We start from the raw sequence: 19551 nt of genomic DNA, 5'->3' as shown, positions 1-19551 counted from the left end.
CATGGATGAGCCTAACATTGGTACCAAATTGACTGTATTTGTTAAGTACAAAACTAATAAAAAAGTGATAGCAAGATAGAAGAGTTGGAAAAAAGAAGGGATTCAGTGTTGGGATTTGTGAGGGGTAAAAGGTGAGTGGTGGGAGGGGATTATGATCATGATATTGTCTATATTTATGGAAGTTATTAATGAAACATTAAAAAGGGGAAAAACAAGCAAATAAAAAGATTCCAGGTCAGGCATGTTGCTGTATGCCTTTAATCCCAGCCCTCAGGAGGCAGAGGTGGGAGGATTGCTGTTTGTTTGAGGCCCTCCTGGAATTACAGAGTGAGTTTTAAGTCAGCCTGGGCTAGAGTAAGACCCTATCTCAAGAAAAAACAGATCTGGACATGGTGGCACGCGCCTTTGATCCCAGCACTGCTGAGGCAGAAATGGTTAAGTGTGAGTTCAAGGCCACCCTGAGATTACTAGTGAATTCCAGGTCAGTCTGGACTAGAGAGAGACCTTTAAAATACCTCCACCCCCCAAAAAAAGAAAAAAGAAAAAGATTCCAGTTGCATTTATTTATCTCCCTATATGTGTGCAAAAGGTTTATTTCATTTATCATGTATATATTTTTATTCATTTATTAGAGACAGTGAGTGTGCCAGGGCCTGTAAACATAAGCAAATTCCAGACACATGTGCCAACATGTGCATCTTGCTTGCATGGAACCTGGAGAATTAAACCTGAGTCCTTAGGCTTCACAGGCAAGTGCCTTAACCATTAAGCCATCTCTGCAGCCCAAGGTTACCTTATTTCATAGGAGACATGATCCCTCTTGAGAGTATTGGGAAAGACTTCATCGAGGCAGCTGGCATATGAAGTTGATCTTTGGTGGACTGGGAAGTGTTTAAGTTGTGGGAAGACAGTTGCATTGGAGTAGTCAGTCAGGTTATGCCCAAAGTAGCAATAAAATAGCTAAGGGGCAGTTCAAAGCCAAACCAGAGTTTCTTTACATATTCAGAAGAGGAATTGGAACCTATAGTTTCACAGTAGGCAAATTATGTAATTAGTAAAACATTACGTAGATTAATCAGTAATATCTAAAATAGTTAAGAAAAAGATGGCAAAATCAGGGAAAAGAGATGAAAGCTAGAGTTAGCAGATGCGAATTAATATTTGTTAGCATTTATTGAATAACTGCTGGAAATAGTCCTTTGGTTATTGAAGTAAATTGTCTTTTGTTGTCTCATCAGTCTTGAGAATTAGTTGTCCTCATTTTGCAGATAAGGAAACTAGGATGAGAGGTTAGTGGTTTTCTTAAAGTGGCATAGCTACATTAAAATACACTGACATGTCTGGGCATGGCTGTGCGCTACCTCTAAAGCCAGCACTCAATTGAAGGAGGATTGCAAGTTCAAGGCTATTTGAGCCACATAGGGAGACTTTATCTAAGAAAACAAACAAGTCAAAACCCAATAGTAAAAGAAAACCCCACCAACACATTTTTCCTGGTTCTAAAACGCCTTGACATCTTGTTACCTAACTAGGAATAGAGACATACATTTTTGAAGGTAAGGGTTCAAATACTAGCAGGAACAATATAAGTAAAAATAAATCCTATTGCTTTTTTAAAAAAAATTATTTATTTATTTGAGAGTGACTGACAGAGAAAGAGGAAGAAAGAGAGAAAGAGAATGGGCATGCCAGGGCCTCCAGCCACTGCAAACGAACTCCAGACACATGCGCCCCCTTGTGCATCTGGCTAACATGGGTCCAGATGCACAAGGGGGCGCACACGTCTGGAGTTCGTTTGCAGAGGCTGGAAGCCCTGGCTCGCCCATTCTCTCTCTCTCCCTCTATCTGTCTTTCTCTCTGTGTCTGTCGCTCTCAAATAAATAAATAAAACATTAAAAAAAAAACTTTATTAAAGTATTTATGTAATCCCCTTTTACCATCCTCCTTTGTCTCTTCTTCCTCACCCCTCTCCACTGAACCTTCTCCTCTTTATAAGTATTCTATTTTGATTTTTGGTTTTTTTTTTTTTTTTTTTTTTTTTTTTTGGTGGTGGTTGGTTGTTTTTTTGAAGTAGGGTTTTGCTCTAACCCAGGCTGACCTGTAATTAGTCTCAGGCTAGCCTTGAACTCACAGCAGTCCTCCTACCTCAGCCTCCCGAATGCTGGGATTAAAGGTAAGCACAGCCACATTTGGCTTGATGTCTTTCTTTTGAATTTTTTTGTTTACTAGAAGGAGGGAGGGAGGGAAGGAAAGAGAATGGGTGTGCCAGGGCCTCTAGGCACTGCAAACAAACTCCAGATGCCTTCGCCACCATGTGTATCTGGCTTACATGGGACCTGGATAATCAAATCTGGGTCTTAAGGCTTTGCAGGCAAGTGTGACTGTGAAGCCTAAGGACCTATGGTTGATTCTCCAGATTCCACATAAGCCAGACGCACAAAGGTGAGGCAAGAGCAAGGTCACATATGCCCACTAGGTTGCTGAAGATTCTGGAGTTCGATTTCAGTGGTTGAGGCCCTGGTGTACCAGTTCTCTCTCTGTCTCTCTCACTCTCTAAAATAAAAGAAAAAAATTAATAAAAGAGAGAGGGAAAGGGGCAGATAGGGAGAATGGGTATACCAGGGCCTTCAGCCACTGGAAACAAACTTCACATGCATGCACCACTTGGTGTATCTGGCTTTACTGGACACTGAGAACCAAAACCAGATCCTTAGGCTTTGTAGGGAAGTGCCTTAACCTCTGACACCGATGTCATTTTTTCAATAATAATTTAAAAAATATATTTTATATATTTATTTGAGGTAGAGAGAGGGAGAGAATGAGAATGGGCATGCCAGGGCCTCCAGCCACTGCAAACGAGCTCCAGATGCATGTGCCCCTTGTACATCTGGCTTATGTGGGTCCTGGAGAGTCAGACCGGGATCCTTTGGCTTTGCAGGCCTTAACTAACCATTAAGCTATCTCTCCAGCCCAGATGTCATATTATTTTATGTTTTTATGAGAGAGAGAATTGGTGTGCCAGGCCCTCCAGCCACTACATTCGAAATCCACGTGTATGTGTCACCTTGTGCACATGCATGACCTTGTTTAAGTCACCTTGTGTGTCTAGCTTATGTGGGACTTGGAGAGTCAAACATGGGTCCTTAGGCTTTGCAGGCAAGTGCCTTAACCACTAAGCCATCTCTCCAGTTACCCACTCCCCCTTTTTTTTGTTTTTCGAGATAGGGTTTCACTCTAGCTAAGGCTGACCTGGAATTCACTATGTAGTCTCAGGGTGGCCTTGAACTCTTGGCAGTCCTCCTACGTCTGCCTCCTAAGTGCTGGAATTAAAGGTGTACGCCGCCACGCCTGCACCCCCTGCCCTTTTTTTGAGGTAGGGTCTTGTTCTAGGCTGACCTGGAATTCACTGTGCAGTCTCAGGGTCTCCTCAGATTCATGGCAGTCCTCCTATCTCTGCCTTCCGAGTGCTGGGATTAAAATTGTGCACCACCACGCCTGGCTGATGATGTCTTTTTTTGTTGTTACCCTCCATCATTCATGGACATCATGTTGATGGCCCCTGTATTGGGAATGTCTTGGGCAGTAATGACCTCTGTGAGGTCAGAGTGCAACGCCTACCTTGTATCTGAAGTCGGCATTCCATAACTCTCCTCCCATCCTTTGGATCTTACATTCTTTCTCCCACCTCATCCACTGTGGTAGTAAGGCATACTTTTATGAAAGATTCTTTTACAAGGGATATCCTTAATGGGACATAATGGTGTGAAATGAATTGTTTGTGGTTTGTATGCCACTCCTTTAAAAATGAAAAAGAAAAGTTTAGTAAATTCAAATTTCATTATAGAAAAATGAAAAATCAGAAAAATCACAGGATTTCATGGTTCTGTGTTTCTTAGTTCCAGCTATCATTAACACTGTTCTGTTTGTCTTACATATCTTGCCAACAATTTCTTGTTTATCATTTAAAGGATTCTTCCTCATTCATAAGGCTGATTTTACAAGAAAAACAGCTAAGAGCTAAGCATGGTAGTACACGCCTTTAGCCTTTAATCCCAGCACGTGGGAGACAAGGGTAGGAGGAGTGCCATGAGTTCAAGGCCAGCCTGGGACTACAGTGAGTTCCAGATCAGCCTGGGCTATAGTGAAACCCTACCTCGAACAACAACAAAACAGTTAACCTTATTGGAAGGCCACTTGATTGTGAAAAAAACGAATTTCCAATAAATGAGGAAAACACAATATTGCCAATTGAAAATACAAGGTATGTTGGGCATGGTGGTACATACCTGTAATACCAGCTCTTGAGGGGTAAAGGCAGGAAAATCAGAAGTTCAAGGCCATTCTTGGCTACATAGCAAATTCAATGGCCACCTGGACTACTTGACACCCTGTCTCAAAAAACCAAGCAAAAGTGGGGTGGAGAAATGTCTTAGCAGTTAAGGTGCTTGCCTGCAAAGCCAAAGGACCACAGTTCAGTTCCCCATGACCCACGTCAGCCAGATACACAAAATGGTATATGCATCTGGAGTTTGTCTGCAGCAGCTGAGGCCCTGGCATGCCCATTTTCTCATATTCTCTCAAATAAATAAAAATAAAATATTCTTTTACTCCTTCCGTCCGTCTCTCTGTCTGTCTGTCCTTCCTTCCTTTCTTCCGTCCATCCGTCCTTCCTTCCTTCCTTCTTTCTTTCTTTCTTTTGGTTTTTCAAGGTAGGGTCTCACTCTAGTCCAAGGTGACCTGGAATTCACTGTGCAATCTCAGGGAGGCCTCAAACTCATGGCAATCCTCCTACCTCTGCCTCCCGAGTGGTGGCTCACACCTTTAATCCCAGCACAGTAAGATCCTATTTAACAAGTAGCTTTATTTATTTATTTATTTTAACAAGTAGCTTTATTAACTACTTTATTGGCTTTAGCTGTAATATACATATAATATTTATTTTGAGGTAAGGTCTTACTCTAGCCCAGTTTGAACTGGAACTGACTCTGTAGTCCCAGGGTGGCCTTGAATTCACAGCAATCTTTCTGTCTCTGCCTTCTGTGATTAAAGGCATGCACTACCACAGCCGGCTGCATACATCATTTGGAAAAATTATTTGAAGTCAGATTTAGTCATGAGTGTTTGTTAAACATGAGTGGATTTTGATATTCCTATTGATATAAGTGAATTAGTTTAGCTTTGTCTCTGTAAAACTATTAAAACTAGTATTTATATTCTGTGGTTATAATTAACAGCTTTTTAAAAAGTGGATATGAACTCTTGGGTGGTTCTTTTTTTAATTAAAAAAAAAATTTAAATTTATTTATTAGAGCCAGGCAGAGGAGGGGGGAGAGAGAGAATGGGCATGCCAGGGCTTCCAGCCACTGTAAATGAACTCCAGACACATGTGTCCTTGTGCATCTGGCTAATGTGGGTCCTGGGGAATAGAACCTATGTCCTCTGGCTTTGCAGGCAAGCACTGTTATGCCCAGTTCTTGGCACCCCCAGTGATCACCAAGGAGAACCAAACACGTATGCAAGGGCAAGGAGCTTTATTTTCGGGCTTAAGCTCGGTCTCTTGTCTTCACCAACTCAGTAGGTCCATACAAGAGTCCCGAGCAGCAGGGGGGCAGGTTTTTTATAGGGATTTGAACAAAGAAGTAGGGAATGGGTACATGATTGGTTGATTTCTTAGGACATCGTCGGCAAGGTTGGCAGGAGCTAGGTAACTGAGCAACAAGCAGTAAATAACATTTGTATGTACTTTGAATGGCCGAGACAGGGAGGTAGGAGGGACAAGTCTTTGGCCATTCTCAGGTGTCCTGGGCAGGGACCAGGGCAACTGCCCCTTTGTTTCTCTGTTTAAGCTGAAACTTGTAATTTAGGCCTACCTAACCAGGACAGCGCTCTACTGAAGCCTGTCATGGGATCACTTAGTTTCTGGGTCCTTCATTCCCCCCTCTACTTGAAACTTTAGGAGACCCATCCTTGGGTCTTTATTGGGGAAGACTGTAGAGGACGGTACTAAGTTGTTAGTACCATGAGCTGCACTACATTAATTAGTTGTTTTTTTTTTTCAAAACAAAAGTAATTGTTCTATTAACAATGTAAGGTCTTTTTTTAAATTTTTCTTTTTTAATTTTTATTAACATTTTCCATGATTATAAAATATATCCCATAGTAATTCCCTCCCTCCCCACCCCCACACTTTCCCATTTGAAATTCCATTCTCCATCATATTACCTCCCCATCTGTGTTATTTCTTTATAGAAAAAGGGGGGCAGGGCCATAGCAGTGCCAGCAGGCCATAGTAAGTTCTGGTCTGGTGGCATTCAGGACCACAAAGGAGTGATTAAGGAGGGTAGAAGGGGATTACCTAGTTTAGGTATTTGTGGAGAGATGCTGAACTGAGAACTAGAACTAAGAATGTTTCCTGGTGTCAGAGTGAGGTCAGGGGCAAGGGCTGGTTTTGTTCATAAATTCTTATTCCCCAAACTAGTCCCTGTAGCCACCTCTGATCTCGTTTTCCCCCTTCAGTAAATGATGGCTTGATTGGGTTACAGTGTCCCACAGTCCGAATCCATGGAACATACTATGCTCCACTTAAGAAGACAAGGACTGACTTCCTACCAAGTTCCTGCTTACACTTGGGGGTGGCGCCTCTGGTTACAGACAACAGGTCATCTTTCTTTGGGGCTGTCCACCAGATATGTCCTGTGTACACACAGTCCCAAGCCCCACAATAGTATTCATCTGCCCCTCCACACTGCTGACGATATGTCTTCCCCCCAATATAACCAAAGCAGGTGTAGAAATGAAGCTTTTTGAGTTACTGAGTTGGACCATGGAAGCTCAAGGAAAGTGGCTAGATCAAAATATAGATCTGGGAACCAGGTCCAACGGGGTGGAAACCAGTGGTAGAGTTTAGAACCTCCTGAGTAGTTAAGTTATAGATTTCCCAAGTCAAGTTGACTAGTTGACGGGGATTAAGGAAAGAAAGGAGGCTACAGTAGGCACAAGTGGTGAATAGTACAAACATTAAGAGCGTATAAGCTTGAGTTTGAGGGGGGATTTTTGATCCCGCTTGATTTTCCATTGTGGTTGGTAGTCCTCAGGTTCAGCTATTGGATCTGCTGGTCGGACGTGGGTGTGATGAATCCAAGTGGCAATTCCATCCACCTTCACAGCAGTAGGCGTGGTCAGAACGATGACGTAGGGTCCCTTCCAGCAGGGCTCCAATGTTTCACGGCGATGGCGGCGATAGTCTCCCGGATTATAACCATGAGTTTGTGGGGGAGGTCTAGTCTCATATATGGCCTTTAGCCTTGGCCATACCTCTTTATGAGTTCTAGCAAGAGATTGAAGAGATTCATGCAATTGTTGATTATCAAATTCAGCAATTAACTCTGCCTTTAAATCAGGCAGAATTGGGGGTGGTTTCCCAAACATTATTTCATAGGGTGTTAAGCCTATTGTAGGGTGTATTTCGCACCCTGTAGAGGGCAAAAGGGAGGGGAGATACCCAGTCTCTGCCGGTCTCCATGGTTAATTTAGTAAGGGTCTCCTTTAGGGTCCTATTCATTCTCTACCTGTCTTGAGCTCTGGGGTCTGTAATTTCCAATTTGCCCCCCAAATCTTAACAACTTCTTGTGTTACCTGAGAGAGAAAGGCTGGTCCATTGTCTGAGCTCAAAAGAGCAGGCATTCCATACCTGGGAAGGATGTCCTCTAGGATTTTCTTAGTTACCACTTGAGCTGTTTCATGCTTGGTGGGGAAAGCCTCAGTCCATCCTGAAAAATTATCTACAAAAACTAAAAGATAACTGTAACCATATTTACCAGGTTTTACCTCAGTAAAGTCCAATTCCCAGTGTACCTCGGGCTTGGAGCCTCGCTTCCATGTCTCATCTCCTTTAGGATGATTGTCTGCATTAGTCATCTTACAACTTAGGCATTTGTTAGCAATTTCTTCAATGTGAGTTCTTAAATTGAGTATTTTGAGGTGACTGTGCCTTATCAGTTCTTCAGTCCGCTTTGTGCCCAGATGTGTAGACCGGTGCAAATGTTGGAGAAGCTGCTGAGCCAGGCGTGTGGGAAGGATCAACTTATCATCCCCACTTTTGATCTAACCTCCTCTTGTATTAAGGGCAACTTGTTAATTTGTTTGGTGTCCTCCTCTGAATACCCTGGAGTGTCAGGTAAAGTTGGAGGTCCTGGGTCTGGGAGTAGAGTCAACACCAGTTCAGTATCTAGGGCAACTCTCTTTGCAACTTTATCTGCCCTCATATTTCCCCTGGCCACCGGAGTATCATTTCTTAGGTGGCCAGAGCAATGTATAATGGCCAGTGTAGTGGGCAACCATAAGGTAGCCAACAAGTCCAAAATTTGCTGTTTGTTTTTGATTGTTTTTCCTTCTGCTGTGAGGAGGTCTCTCTCTTGATAGATAGTCCCATGTACATGGGCAGTTGCAAAGGCATAATGGCTGTCTATATACACATTTAGCTTCTTGCCTTTGCCTAGTTGCAAAGCCTATGTCAGAGCAATAAGTTCTGCCCGCTGTGCAGAAGTTCCTCTAGGTAATGCTGCCGCCCAGATAGTCTCTGTCTCACTCACCACAGCAGCCGCTTGCATACCTTTGTCCATTTTTTTATGAAGCTGCTAACATCAGTATACCAAGTAACTTCAGCAGGGGCTGGTCAGTCAAGTCTTCTGATGCTGTAAACCTGGCTCAGGATCTCTGCGCAATCATGGAGGGGTCCCTCCAGGTCCGGGTCTGGCAGCAGGGTGGCGGGGTTTAAGGTTGTTCTGGGAAAGAATTGTATCTGCGGCGGGCTCAAAAGTAGGCTTTGATAATGGGTTATGCGAGTATTACTCATCCATCAGTCGGAGGGTTGTTTGAGAACTCCCTCTATGGTATGGGGAGTGACCACCTGTAATTCCTGCCCTAATATTTGTTGGCATCTTTTACTAGAAGGGCTATAGCTGCTATTATTCGTAGGCATGGTGGCCATCCTGCCACTACAGGATCCAGTTTTTTTTTTTTTTTAATTTTTTTGTTTATTCTTATTTATTTGAGAGTGACAGAGAGAGAAAGAGGCAGAGAGAAAGAGAGAGAGAATGGACGCGCCAGGGCCTCTAGCCACTGCAAACGAACTCCAGACACGTGTGCCCCCTTGTGCATCTGGCTAACTTGGGTCCTGGGGAATCGAGCCTCGAACCGGGGTCCTTAGGCTTCACAGGCAAGTGCTTAACCGCTAAGCCATCTCTCCAGCCCAGGATCCAGTTTTTTTGACAAGTAAGCAACTGGTTGATTCCAAGGTCCCAATGTCTGAGTTAATCCTCCTTTACCTATTCCATTTTTTTCATCTACATGGAGGTGGAAAGCCTTGTTAATGTCAGGCAAGGCTAGTGCAGGTGCAGTCAGTAGGGTGTTTTGTTGTTTTTTTTTTTAATTAAATGCCTGATCCTGGGCTGAAGTCCCCTGGAAGGGACTTCCTTCTTTGGTCAACTCATATAAGGGCCTGGCTTTCTCAGCAAACCCAGGGATCCATAAGTGACAAAACCCAGTGGATCCCAGGAACTCACGCACCGCTCTGTGGGTGGTGGGAGTTGGTATGCTTAACACAGTCTCTTTTCTGGCCTGGGATGGCCGTCTTTGTCCGTCTTTAAGAATTTGGGCCTTTTTGGCAGAAGCAAGATACCCCAAGTCTCCTAAAATTGTTAATAAATCTTCTGTGCCTGCTTGGCAAGCCTTAGCTGTGTCTGCAGCTATCAGAATGTCATCAACATATTGCAATAAAGTCAAATGTGGGTGCAGTTGCCAGTACTCACCCAGATCCTCATGCAAAGCTTCATCAAACAGGGTAGGCGAATTTTTGAATCCTTGGGGTAGTCATGTCCAGGCCAATTGTCCATTAAACCCTTGTTCTGGGTCATGCCATTCAAAGGCAAATAGTGGCTGGCTTTGTGCTGCCAGCTGTAGACTAAAGAAGGCATCTTTTAAGTCCAAAACAGTATACCACATTCTGGAGGGAGGCAAGGAGCTTAAGAGAGTATAGGGGTTTGGCACTGTTGGGTGGATATCCATCACCCGTTTGTTAACTTCTCTTAGGTCCTAGACTGGCCTATAATCCCCGGTATGTGGCTTCTTTACCGGTAGGAGCGGAGTATTCCAGGCAGAGTGGCAGGGGACAAGCACCCCAAGGTCTTGGAGTCTCCTAATATGGGGGGTGATTCCCACATAGGTTTCTCTCGATATGGGGTACTGCCTCACTCTGATGGGAGTTGCTTCGGGCTTTAATTCCACCCAAATGGGTGGTCGATGGGAGGCCAGTCCCATCCCTCCTGTTTCTGCCCAGGCCTTAGGGAACTTTTGCAACCATTTAGCAGTGTCCAACATGGGACTTGGTTGTTGGTGGAGTCTATATTCACCTTCCAATTGCATTGTCAATATTTGTACTGGGTGCCCATTTTTATCGGTAAGATGAGGCCCATCCAGGTCAAAAGAAATTAAAGCTCCTATTTTGGTTAGTAAGTCTCTTCCCAGTAAGGGGTAGGGGCATTCAGGTATGACCATGAAAGAGTGGGATACCCGGCCGGTGCCAAGGTCCACTGTTCTTCAGGTAGTCCATGAATACTGGTTCATACTAGTGGCCCCTTGCACCCAAGACTTTTTATCTGACAGTTTCCCTTGGGGTAATGTTAGCACTGAATGCTGTGCCCCAGTATCCACTAGAAAAGTGATAGGGTGTCCCCTCCGCTCTTAAGGCTACCATAGGTTCAGGGAGGGGGTCTGAACCCCGTCTCCCTCAGTCATTAAGCCCTTCTAATTCCAGGACATGCACTTGCTCTGTGCGGCTGATTTTCTGAGGAGGGTTCTTGGGATATTCTTTTACCCAGTGCCCCATCTCTTTACAGTAAGCACATTGGAGTTAGGTTTCTGACTTCTTGTGAACAGTAGCATGATGTTTTCAAGGTTAAATTATGCATATTTTTCTATAAAGTTTAATTTGGAGCTTAATTTGTAGATCATCTGCATAGATAACAATGACATGGCAAAACAGGATGAGATACCTAAGGGGAGAGGTTAGATGGAGAAGGTAGTTATAGGGATAGTAAGGAAGGGTGACAGCTGGCTGTACTGTGACCTTTAAATGCACAGTAACTCCTGTGGATAAATGTGGCTCAGAGTCCACAATTTCTGATACTTGATTGTGGTGGTTTGAATGAATATCCCTCAGTTTGATTCAGGATCTTTAATATTAAAGTTTGTAATTTAGAACTGCAGCCACCTGGCTGGAGGAGTTGTCACTAAGCAGATCATAGGGTCCAGCCCTAAGGTGTGGTGGTAGATTTGGAATTCCAGCCTTAAGATATGCAAAGTACCTGAGGTCTGCTTGGGGGTTCCTGAAATGTGCTTGCTTGTGGCTTTGCTCTCTCTGCCTGGACCTGTTAAAGTAGTCCAGCTTCTTCTGCCATTATGGAACTCCCCTGTATTGTCAATAAATCCCTTCTTGCATAACTGTGCCTGGTTTGGAAGTACATCTCAGCAACCTGAGGCTTTCTACAACACTGATATTTATCATAAGCCTTTGATTTTCCATTGCCAACATGTCTTCTTAGGTTTTACTTTATTATTATTTATTTATTTTTGGTTTCTCGAGGTAGGGGCTCACTCTAGCCCAGGCTGACCTGGAATTCACTATGGAGTCTCAGGCTGGCCTTGAACTCATGGAGATTCTCCTATCTCTGCCTCCCAAGTGCTGAGATTAAAGGTGTGCGCCACCATGCCGGGCACTATTATTATTTTTATTTTGGTTCTTTTAGTTTCTCGAGGTAGGGTCTCACTCTAGCCCAGGCTGACCTGGAATTCACTATGGAGTCTCAGGGTGGCCTTGAACTCATGGCAATATTCCTACCTCTGCCTCCCGAGATTAAAGGCATGCACCACCATGCCTGGCTGTTATTATTTTCGTTCTTTTTTGAGGCAGCCTAGGCTGACCTGGAATTCACTATGTAGTTGCAGGCTAGCCTCAGATTCAGTAAACCAATTGCCTTTAAGCATCTACTGAAAGTTCATTCACTGCCTGGGTAAACTAGCTCATGACTATAATCCTAGCATTTGGGAGACTGAGATAAAACCAGTTGCCTGTAAGCATCTGTTGAAAGTTTATTCATTAGCTGGGTAAACTAGCTCATGACTATAATTCTAGCATTTGGGAGACTGAGGTAGAAGGATTGCCATGAGTTTGAGGCCAGCCTGATGTAGAGTGAGATCCTGCCTTACAACAACAGAAAAAGTTCGGGGGGGGGGAGGGTTGGAGAGATAACAGTTAAGGTATTTGCCAGCCTGCCAAGCCTAAGGCCCCATGTTCAACTCTCCAGGTCCCCCATAAGCCAGAAGCAAGGTGATGCAGGTGTGCAAGGTTGCACATGCGCACTAGGTGGTGCATGTGTCTGGAGTTGATTACAGTGGCTAGAGGCCCTGGTGTGCAAATTCTCTCTATTGCTCCCACTCTTGCATAAAAGAAAAAGGTCAGTCTTTTGGGCTTGTCTAAAAAAAAAAAAAAGTCCTGAAGTGGAATATTAGGGGTTCAGGAATAGAGTGTGTTAACCCCAAACCCTTATTTCATGTCTACTTTTACTACATTTATTGCAGGAAGTATAAAACCAAGGGAAGGGAAATGGATGCCCCATGTGGTCTGAGATCCCATGTGATAGGCCTGAAAGAACCATGAAAAGGGACTTAGGAAAGAGAAGAAAGTGTAGATAGCACCTGCCATGTGGAGGGCAGGAGGTGGGGAGCCCATATGGGAGTAGGGGAGGGGTTCTCCCCTCATCTCAGCCCAGCTGGGCAGAGAAGAGGGAAAACTTAATCAGGACCTGGAAGTTCAGGAGAGTCGAACAGCCAGCAAAGAGAGTCATGTCTACTTTTAACCAAAGAATTAGATAAAGCAAGACTGAGAAGGATAATTATTAAATCATTATATTTAGGAAAAATTATTATATTTACTTAGGAAAGTACATAACCAAGGAAAGGAAAATGAATACATCCATGTGGTCTGAGAACCCATGTGGGCCTAGAAGAAATGTGAAAAGAGATTTAGAGAGAAAAGAAAAAAACGTACACAGAGTCCCTGTCATGTGGAGGGCAGGGATGGATAGTAAACCCATAAAGAGTAAAGTGGGAGGAATTTCCCCTCTGTCAAGTTGGGCCAAGAAGAAGGAAGCTTAACAGAACCTTGAAGTTTAGTAGCTGACCAGTATAGGTTGCTCTCCCCTGATAAACATATTTATAACCTTACTGTAATGGTCTTTACCTTCTGGCTCAGATGAGCCAGAGAGACAGCTGATTGGTCCGGGCTAGAGGCTTGCTCAAGAAGAGGCTAGTTATGACACCCAAGTTCTGGGGACTGAACTTAACCAACCACAATATCAGGATTAGTTCTGAATTCTAGAAAAGGAGAGCTCTCTCCCAGAAAGAAAGGTGTGGAAAAAACAGATCGAGGGAATTCCTTTAGGCAAGAGACAGGAAGTCAGATCATCCTTTGATCTCTATCACGCGCAGATTGATAGGGGAGACATTCTGCCTTTACTTTCAGGGCCCAGTCACTCTGTCTAACAAAGTTACCTAACTCCCTCTCAGCTCATTTTTTTCTTAAATTAATATACTAGACAGTAGGTTAACAGTAAACTGAGACTTGGATCTTGTCACCTTACAACATACACTCTAATGGATGGGAAAGAAAAGAAGTGATGACAAAACCAGTTTGATAAGGTTATGTATGTATGTTAAGAGGAAGGTTTTATTTCTCCTTACAGTTCCAGGTTACAGTCCATGATGGCAGGGAAGGCATGGAGACAGGATCTTGAGGCAGAGCTGGTCACATTCAGTCCGTAGTGAGGAAGTACAGAGTGATGAATGCTGGTGCTCAGCCAGCTCCCCATTTTATACAATCCAGGATCCCAGCAACCATATCTCCAGCCTGACCAGCCTATGAAGTGTTGCCAATCACAGTTAAGGTGGGTCTTCCCACTTTAATTAAACCTAATCGTGATAATCCCCCATGGACATGCCCAGAAGCTAAATTAGCCTACATAGTTTCTCACAGGTTATTCTAGGTCCTGTCAAGTTGAAAATAAATATAAAACCATCACACTTATATTACTTAGTTTACTCATTGCTATGACAAAATACCACACAAAAGCAAGTTAAAGGAGAAGGAATTTATTTTAGCTCACAGTTTTAGGGCCTCGTGGTGTGAAAGGCATAGTGGCAGAAGTGTAAGGTTGTTCACATGGTGTCCACAGTCAGAAAGCAGAGAGAGGGAGAGAGAGAGAGAGAGAGAGGGAGGGAGGGAGGGAGGGGAACCTTGATGTTCAGCTTGCTTCTCCTTTTTTTATTTTTTATAGAGAGCGAGATAGAAACACAGTGAGAGAGAGCAAGAGCTAGAGAATTGGTGTGCCAGGGCCTGAGGTATTACAGTCAAACCCCAGACACTTGTGCTACCTAATGGGCACGTCCAATCTTGTGCTAGCCTCACCTTTATGCGTCTGGCTTACGTGGGATCTGGAGAGTAGAACATGGATCCTTAGGCTTCGCAGGCAAGCACCTTAAACACTAAGCCATTTCTGCAGCCCTCCTCCTCCTTATTCATACTAGACCTCTCCATGGAATAGTGTCACTCCATTTAGGGTGAGTCTTCCAAATCAATGAACCCAAATGTAGAAGCTTCCTCACAGACATGCCCAGAGGTTTGTATCCTAGTTGATTCTAGATCCTGTCAAGTTGACAATATTAACCATCACAAGTTTGTCCCTTGTCAACTTGATATCTAAACAGATCCCTTTTAAAACTTACTTATTTGAGCCAGGCGTGGTGGTGCACACCTTTAATCTCAGCGCTAGGGAGGCAGAGGTAGGAGGATTGCCATGAGTTCAAGGCCACCCTGAGATGACAGAGTTAATTCCAGGTCAGCCTGGACCAGAGTGAGACCCTACCTCGAAAAACCAAACAAAAAAAAAGAAAAAAAAACTTATTTATTTGAATGTGTATGTGTATGGTTGTGCCAGCTCTCTTGTTGCTTTGAATGAATGCCTGCCTGGCTTTATGTGGGTAGCTGGGGAATTGAACCTGTGTCAACAGTCTTTGTAAGCATGTGCCTTTAACTGCTGAGCCATCTCCTTATTCCCCAAGCATATCCCTTTCAAGTCATAACTTTCCACTCTTGTCCCTTATAGGTTCATTGCTGTCTGATGCAAAATGCTTTCAGTCAACTTCAAAAGTCACCATAGTCTTTAACAGTCCCAATACGGTTCAAAAGTTCAAAGCCTCATTCTCACACTCAAGGCAATCTCTTAAATATGAGCCTATATAAAATCACAAGTTACATGCTTCCAATTATAGTGGCAGAAAATAAGCATTTCCATTCCAAATGGGAGGAATGAGAACACAGGAAGAAAAGATGAGCTTGAAGCAGGACAAATACCAGTTTCTACAGCTCCATGTCTGACATCTCAGGATTGTAATGGAATTGGGCTCCAAGAAGGCGTGGGGAGCCCCAGTCTCCAGTCTTGCTGCCTGTAGCATATATATCCTGTCTCTGACAGGCTTTGCTCTGTGCCTGCACCTTTTCTTGTTGGATGTCCCATAGTGTGGGCATCAGCATCATCTTGGGGTTTTCATTGCTACTTAGTCTTCACTTCCACAGCTTACCCTCTCAGGGCTTCCTTCAAGGAAATCCAACCCTGTCACATATTTCCTGGCCTCAGTAGTATTCCAGAACTTTGGCATCAGATTCCATGATCTCCTGAATCTTGTGTTTTTCATGTGTTTAAAACCAGCACCAATGCTGCCAGCTAGAGATGTAATCTGGCCCCTTGGACACCATGGAGAAAATACTTCTTTTTTTTTTTTTTTTGTTTTGTTTTTTTGAGGTAGGGTCTCATTCTAGCCCAGGCTGACCTGGAATTCACTATGTAGTCTCAGGGTGGCCTTGAACTCACAGCGATCCTCCTACCTCTGCCTCCCAAGTGCTGGGATTAAAGGCGTGCGCCACCACGCCCGGCTTGAGAAATACTTCTTAATGTGATTGTTTTCAAGCAGGCTACTTCTTTAGGGAATTCTTGGTTCTGGCTCTCCTTTAAGATGAATTTGCATTTTCACAAGCTGGGAGCCTTCAGTGGTCCACCAGAATGGCCCATTAAACTCAGCTTATGGCATTCTAAGACTTCTTCAGCTGATGGCTACAAGCTCATCTGCATGTCTCCTGCAAGCCATTTCTAAAGGTCTAAGAACCACATGGCCAGGTTTATTGCAGCAGTGACCCTACTTCTTAGTATCATTTTTTGTGTTAGTTACTTTCTCATTGATGTAACAAACTAATTGACAAAAGCAAATTAAGGAATGAAAGGTATACTTTTGCTCATAGTTTAAGGGTACAGTCCATTATGACAGGAAAGACATGGTGGCAAGAGCAAGAAGAGGCTGTCACATTCTGTCAGGAGGTCAGGAAGCAGAGAGAATGATGAATGCTGTTTATTTTTATTTTTATTTATTTATTAGAGGGAGAAAGAGAATGGGCACACCAGGGCCTCAAGCCACTTCAGATGAACTCCAGATGCATGGTGTGCCCATCCTCTCTCTCTTAAATAAATAAAGGAACGGGGGGGGGGGCGAGGGGTGGGGAGCCAGGCCTGGTGGCACATGCTTTAAGTCTCAGCACTTGGGAGGCAGAGGTAGGAGGATCACCATGAATTCAAAGCTACTTTGAGACTACATAGGAAATTTCAGGTCAGCCTGAACTAGAGTGAAACCCTACCTCAATAAAACAAAAATTAGGGCTGGAGAGATGGCTTAGTCATTACGTGGTTGCCTGTGAAGCCTAAGGACCCTACTTTGAGGCTCAATTCACCAGGACCCATGTTAGCCAGATGCGCAAGGGGGCACATGCGTCTGGAATTCACTCGCAGTGGCTGGAGGTCCTGGCATGCCCATTCTCTCTCTGCCACTCTCCAATAAATAAAAGTAAACAAAAAAATTTAAAAAACCCCCAAAATTAATTAATTTATTTGCAAATAGAGAGCACGAGTGAGTTGAGAATGTCTGTGCGAGCATAGGCATGTCAGACCCTCTTGTCATTGCACATGAACTCCAGACATGTGCTACTTTGTGCATCTGGCTTTATGTGGTTACTGGGGAATCAAACCCAGGCCATTGGGTTTCAGGCTTGGCAAGCAAACAATTGCCTTTAACCATGCAGCCATCTGTCCAGCCCTTGTTTTTTTTTTTTTTTTTTTTGAACCAGGGTCTCATGTCGCCCATGCTCTGAACTACCAATTCTGCTTCTACCTCCCAAGTGGCATAGGCATGTACCACTATGCTCAGCCCCTCCTTTTTTTTTTTTTTTTTTTCTTAATAACTTTTGGGCTGGAGTGATGGCTTTGCAGTGGCTAGAGTCCCTGGCATGCCCATTCTCTCTCTCTCAAATAAATATAATTATATGCTAAGAAAAATAAAGAATTTAAAAATTTTATTTATTTTCAAGCAGAGAGACAAAGAACGGGTGTACCAGGGCCTACAGCTGCTACAAACGAATTCCAGATGCATATGCCACTTTGTGCATTTGGTTTTATGTGGGTAATGGATAATCATATTTGAGTTAGGCTCTGTAGGCAGTGGTCTTAACCACTGAACCATTCCTCCAGCCCAAGAAGTTTTTAAAAATTAAATTTGTCATTGGGGGCTGGAGAGATGGCTTAGCGGTTAAGCGCTTGCCTGTGAAGCCTAAGGACCCCGGTTCGAGGCTCGGTTCCCCAGGTCCCACATTAGCCAGATGCACAAGGGGGTGCACGTGTCTGGAGTTCGTTTGCATAGGCTGGAAGCCCTGGCACGCCCATTCTCTCTCTCTCCCTCCCTCTGTCTTTCTCTCTGTGTCTGTCCCTCTCAAATAAATAAATAAATAAATAATTTAAAAAAATTTATAAAAAAAAAATTTGTCATTGGGTGTGGTTTTGCATGCCTTTAATCCCAGCACTGGGGAGGCAGAGATAGGAGGATTGCTGAGAGTTTGAGGCCATCCTGAGACTACATAGTGAATTCCAGGTCAGCCTGAACTAGCTTGAGACTTTACCTCGGAAAACCAAAAAGACAGAGAGTGAGAATGGGCATGTCAGGGCCTTCAGCCACTGCTAATGAACTCTAGATATGTGCACCTCCTTGTGTGCATGTGTGACATTGCACTCTTGTGTCACTATGTGTCTAGCTTACGTGGGACCTGGAGATTTGGACATGAGTTCTTAGGCTTCGGAGGCAAGCACCTTAACCGCTAAGCCATCTCTCCAGCCCAAGTGTTTGATTTGTGTCTACTTTATATACCTAGGACCATAAATGATCATGAGTAGAAATAGTTTAAGAAGTCCTGGTATAAATAAAACATAAATAGAGAGGCAGGTGTAATCAAAAAATTTTATAACCAATAAGAAACTTAACTAGGTACATTTATTGTCATCGTCATCATTGTCGTCATCTTCTCCTTCTTCTTTCTCTTTTTTTTTGTTTTGGTTTTTGAGGTAGGGTCTCAGGGTGGCCTTGAACTCATCATGGCAAGCGATTAAAGGCGTGTACTGTTGCGCCCAGCTTCAACTTCTTTTTTATACATCATTGTAAATAGTTTATTTTTCAGTGCTTGGATCCAACTCAGGACCTCACAGATATGAGGCAAGTACTTTACCTACTGAAGTTCATTTAAAATTATTGGGATCTTTTTGTTGTTGTTATGTTATGTACCACTTTGTGCATCTGGGTTTTTGTGGGTATTGGGGAATTGAACCCTTTGAAGGCAAGTTCCTTAACCGTTGAGCCATCTCTCCAGCCCTATTGGTATTTTGAGTGGAAAAATTCAGATAAAAGATGAGTATAATAAGTCAGGTATGGTGGTGCATGCCTTTAATCCTAGCACTTGGGAGGCTGATGTAGGAGGGTAATTGTGAGTTCAAGGCCAGCCTGGGATTACAGAGCGAGTTCCAAGTTAGCCTGGGCTACATTGAGACTACCTTGAAAATGCCCCCTCAAAAAAAAAGGATGAGTGTGTGTGTATATATATATGTATGTATGTATATGTGTGTGTATATATACATACATATATATTATATATATATATATATAAATAAATAAATATATACGCATATTTTAATTTTTTTCCAGTTTATTTTATTTGCAAACAAACTCCAGACACATGGGCCACTTCGTACATCTGGTTTTATGTGGGTACTGGGGAATCGAAATTAACTTGTTAGGATTTTCAGGCAAGTGCCTTAACCATTGAGCCATCTCTCCAACCTAGGATGAGTATATTTTGAATTGAAAAAGAATGCTTTACTTAAGAGTATGTCTTCTTACTTTCTTTTTACAGCAAAGTTCTCATATAGATGTGGTTCGCTTTCCATGTGTGGTGTATATCAATGAAGTCCGAGTCATACCACCAGGAGTAAGAGCCCATAGCAGCTTACCTGACAATAGAGCCTATGGGTAAGTTACCTTTTTTCAACCGGTTTTTGACTTAAAGACTGTCTT

The 19551-nt window shown here is 43.4% G+C and overlaps 1 protein-coding gene across 2 annotated transcripts in view; it reads left to right on the top strand.

The window, feature by feature from the left end:
• Virma (vir like m6A methyltransferase associated) overlaps nt 1-19551 on the top strand; it is a 97145-nt gene that overhangs the window by 21959 nt on the left and 55635 nt on the right. For both annotated transcript variants that reach the window (XM_004656938.2, XM_045143007.1), the window contains one exon: nt 19391-19506. In XM_004656938.2, coding sequence (XP_004656995.1) covers nt 19391-19506 — 116 coding nt within the window. The remainder of the gene's footprint in view (nt 1-19390; nt 19507-19551) is intronic.

Source organism: Jaculus jaculus, chromosome 2 (genome assembly GCF_020740685.1).
Source record: "Jaculus jaculus isolate mJacJac1 chromosome 2, mJacJac1.mat.Y.cur, whole genome shotgun sequence".
Lineage (NCBI taxonomy): Eukaryota > Metazoa > Chordata > Mammalia > Rodentia > Dipodidae > Jaculus > Jaculus jaculus.
The sequence above is the reverse complement of the archived record's forward strand: the minus strand, read 5'-3'. Positions and strand labels throughout refer to the sequence as shown.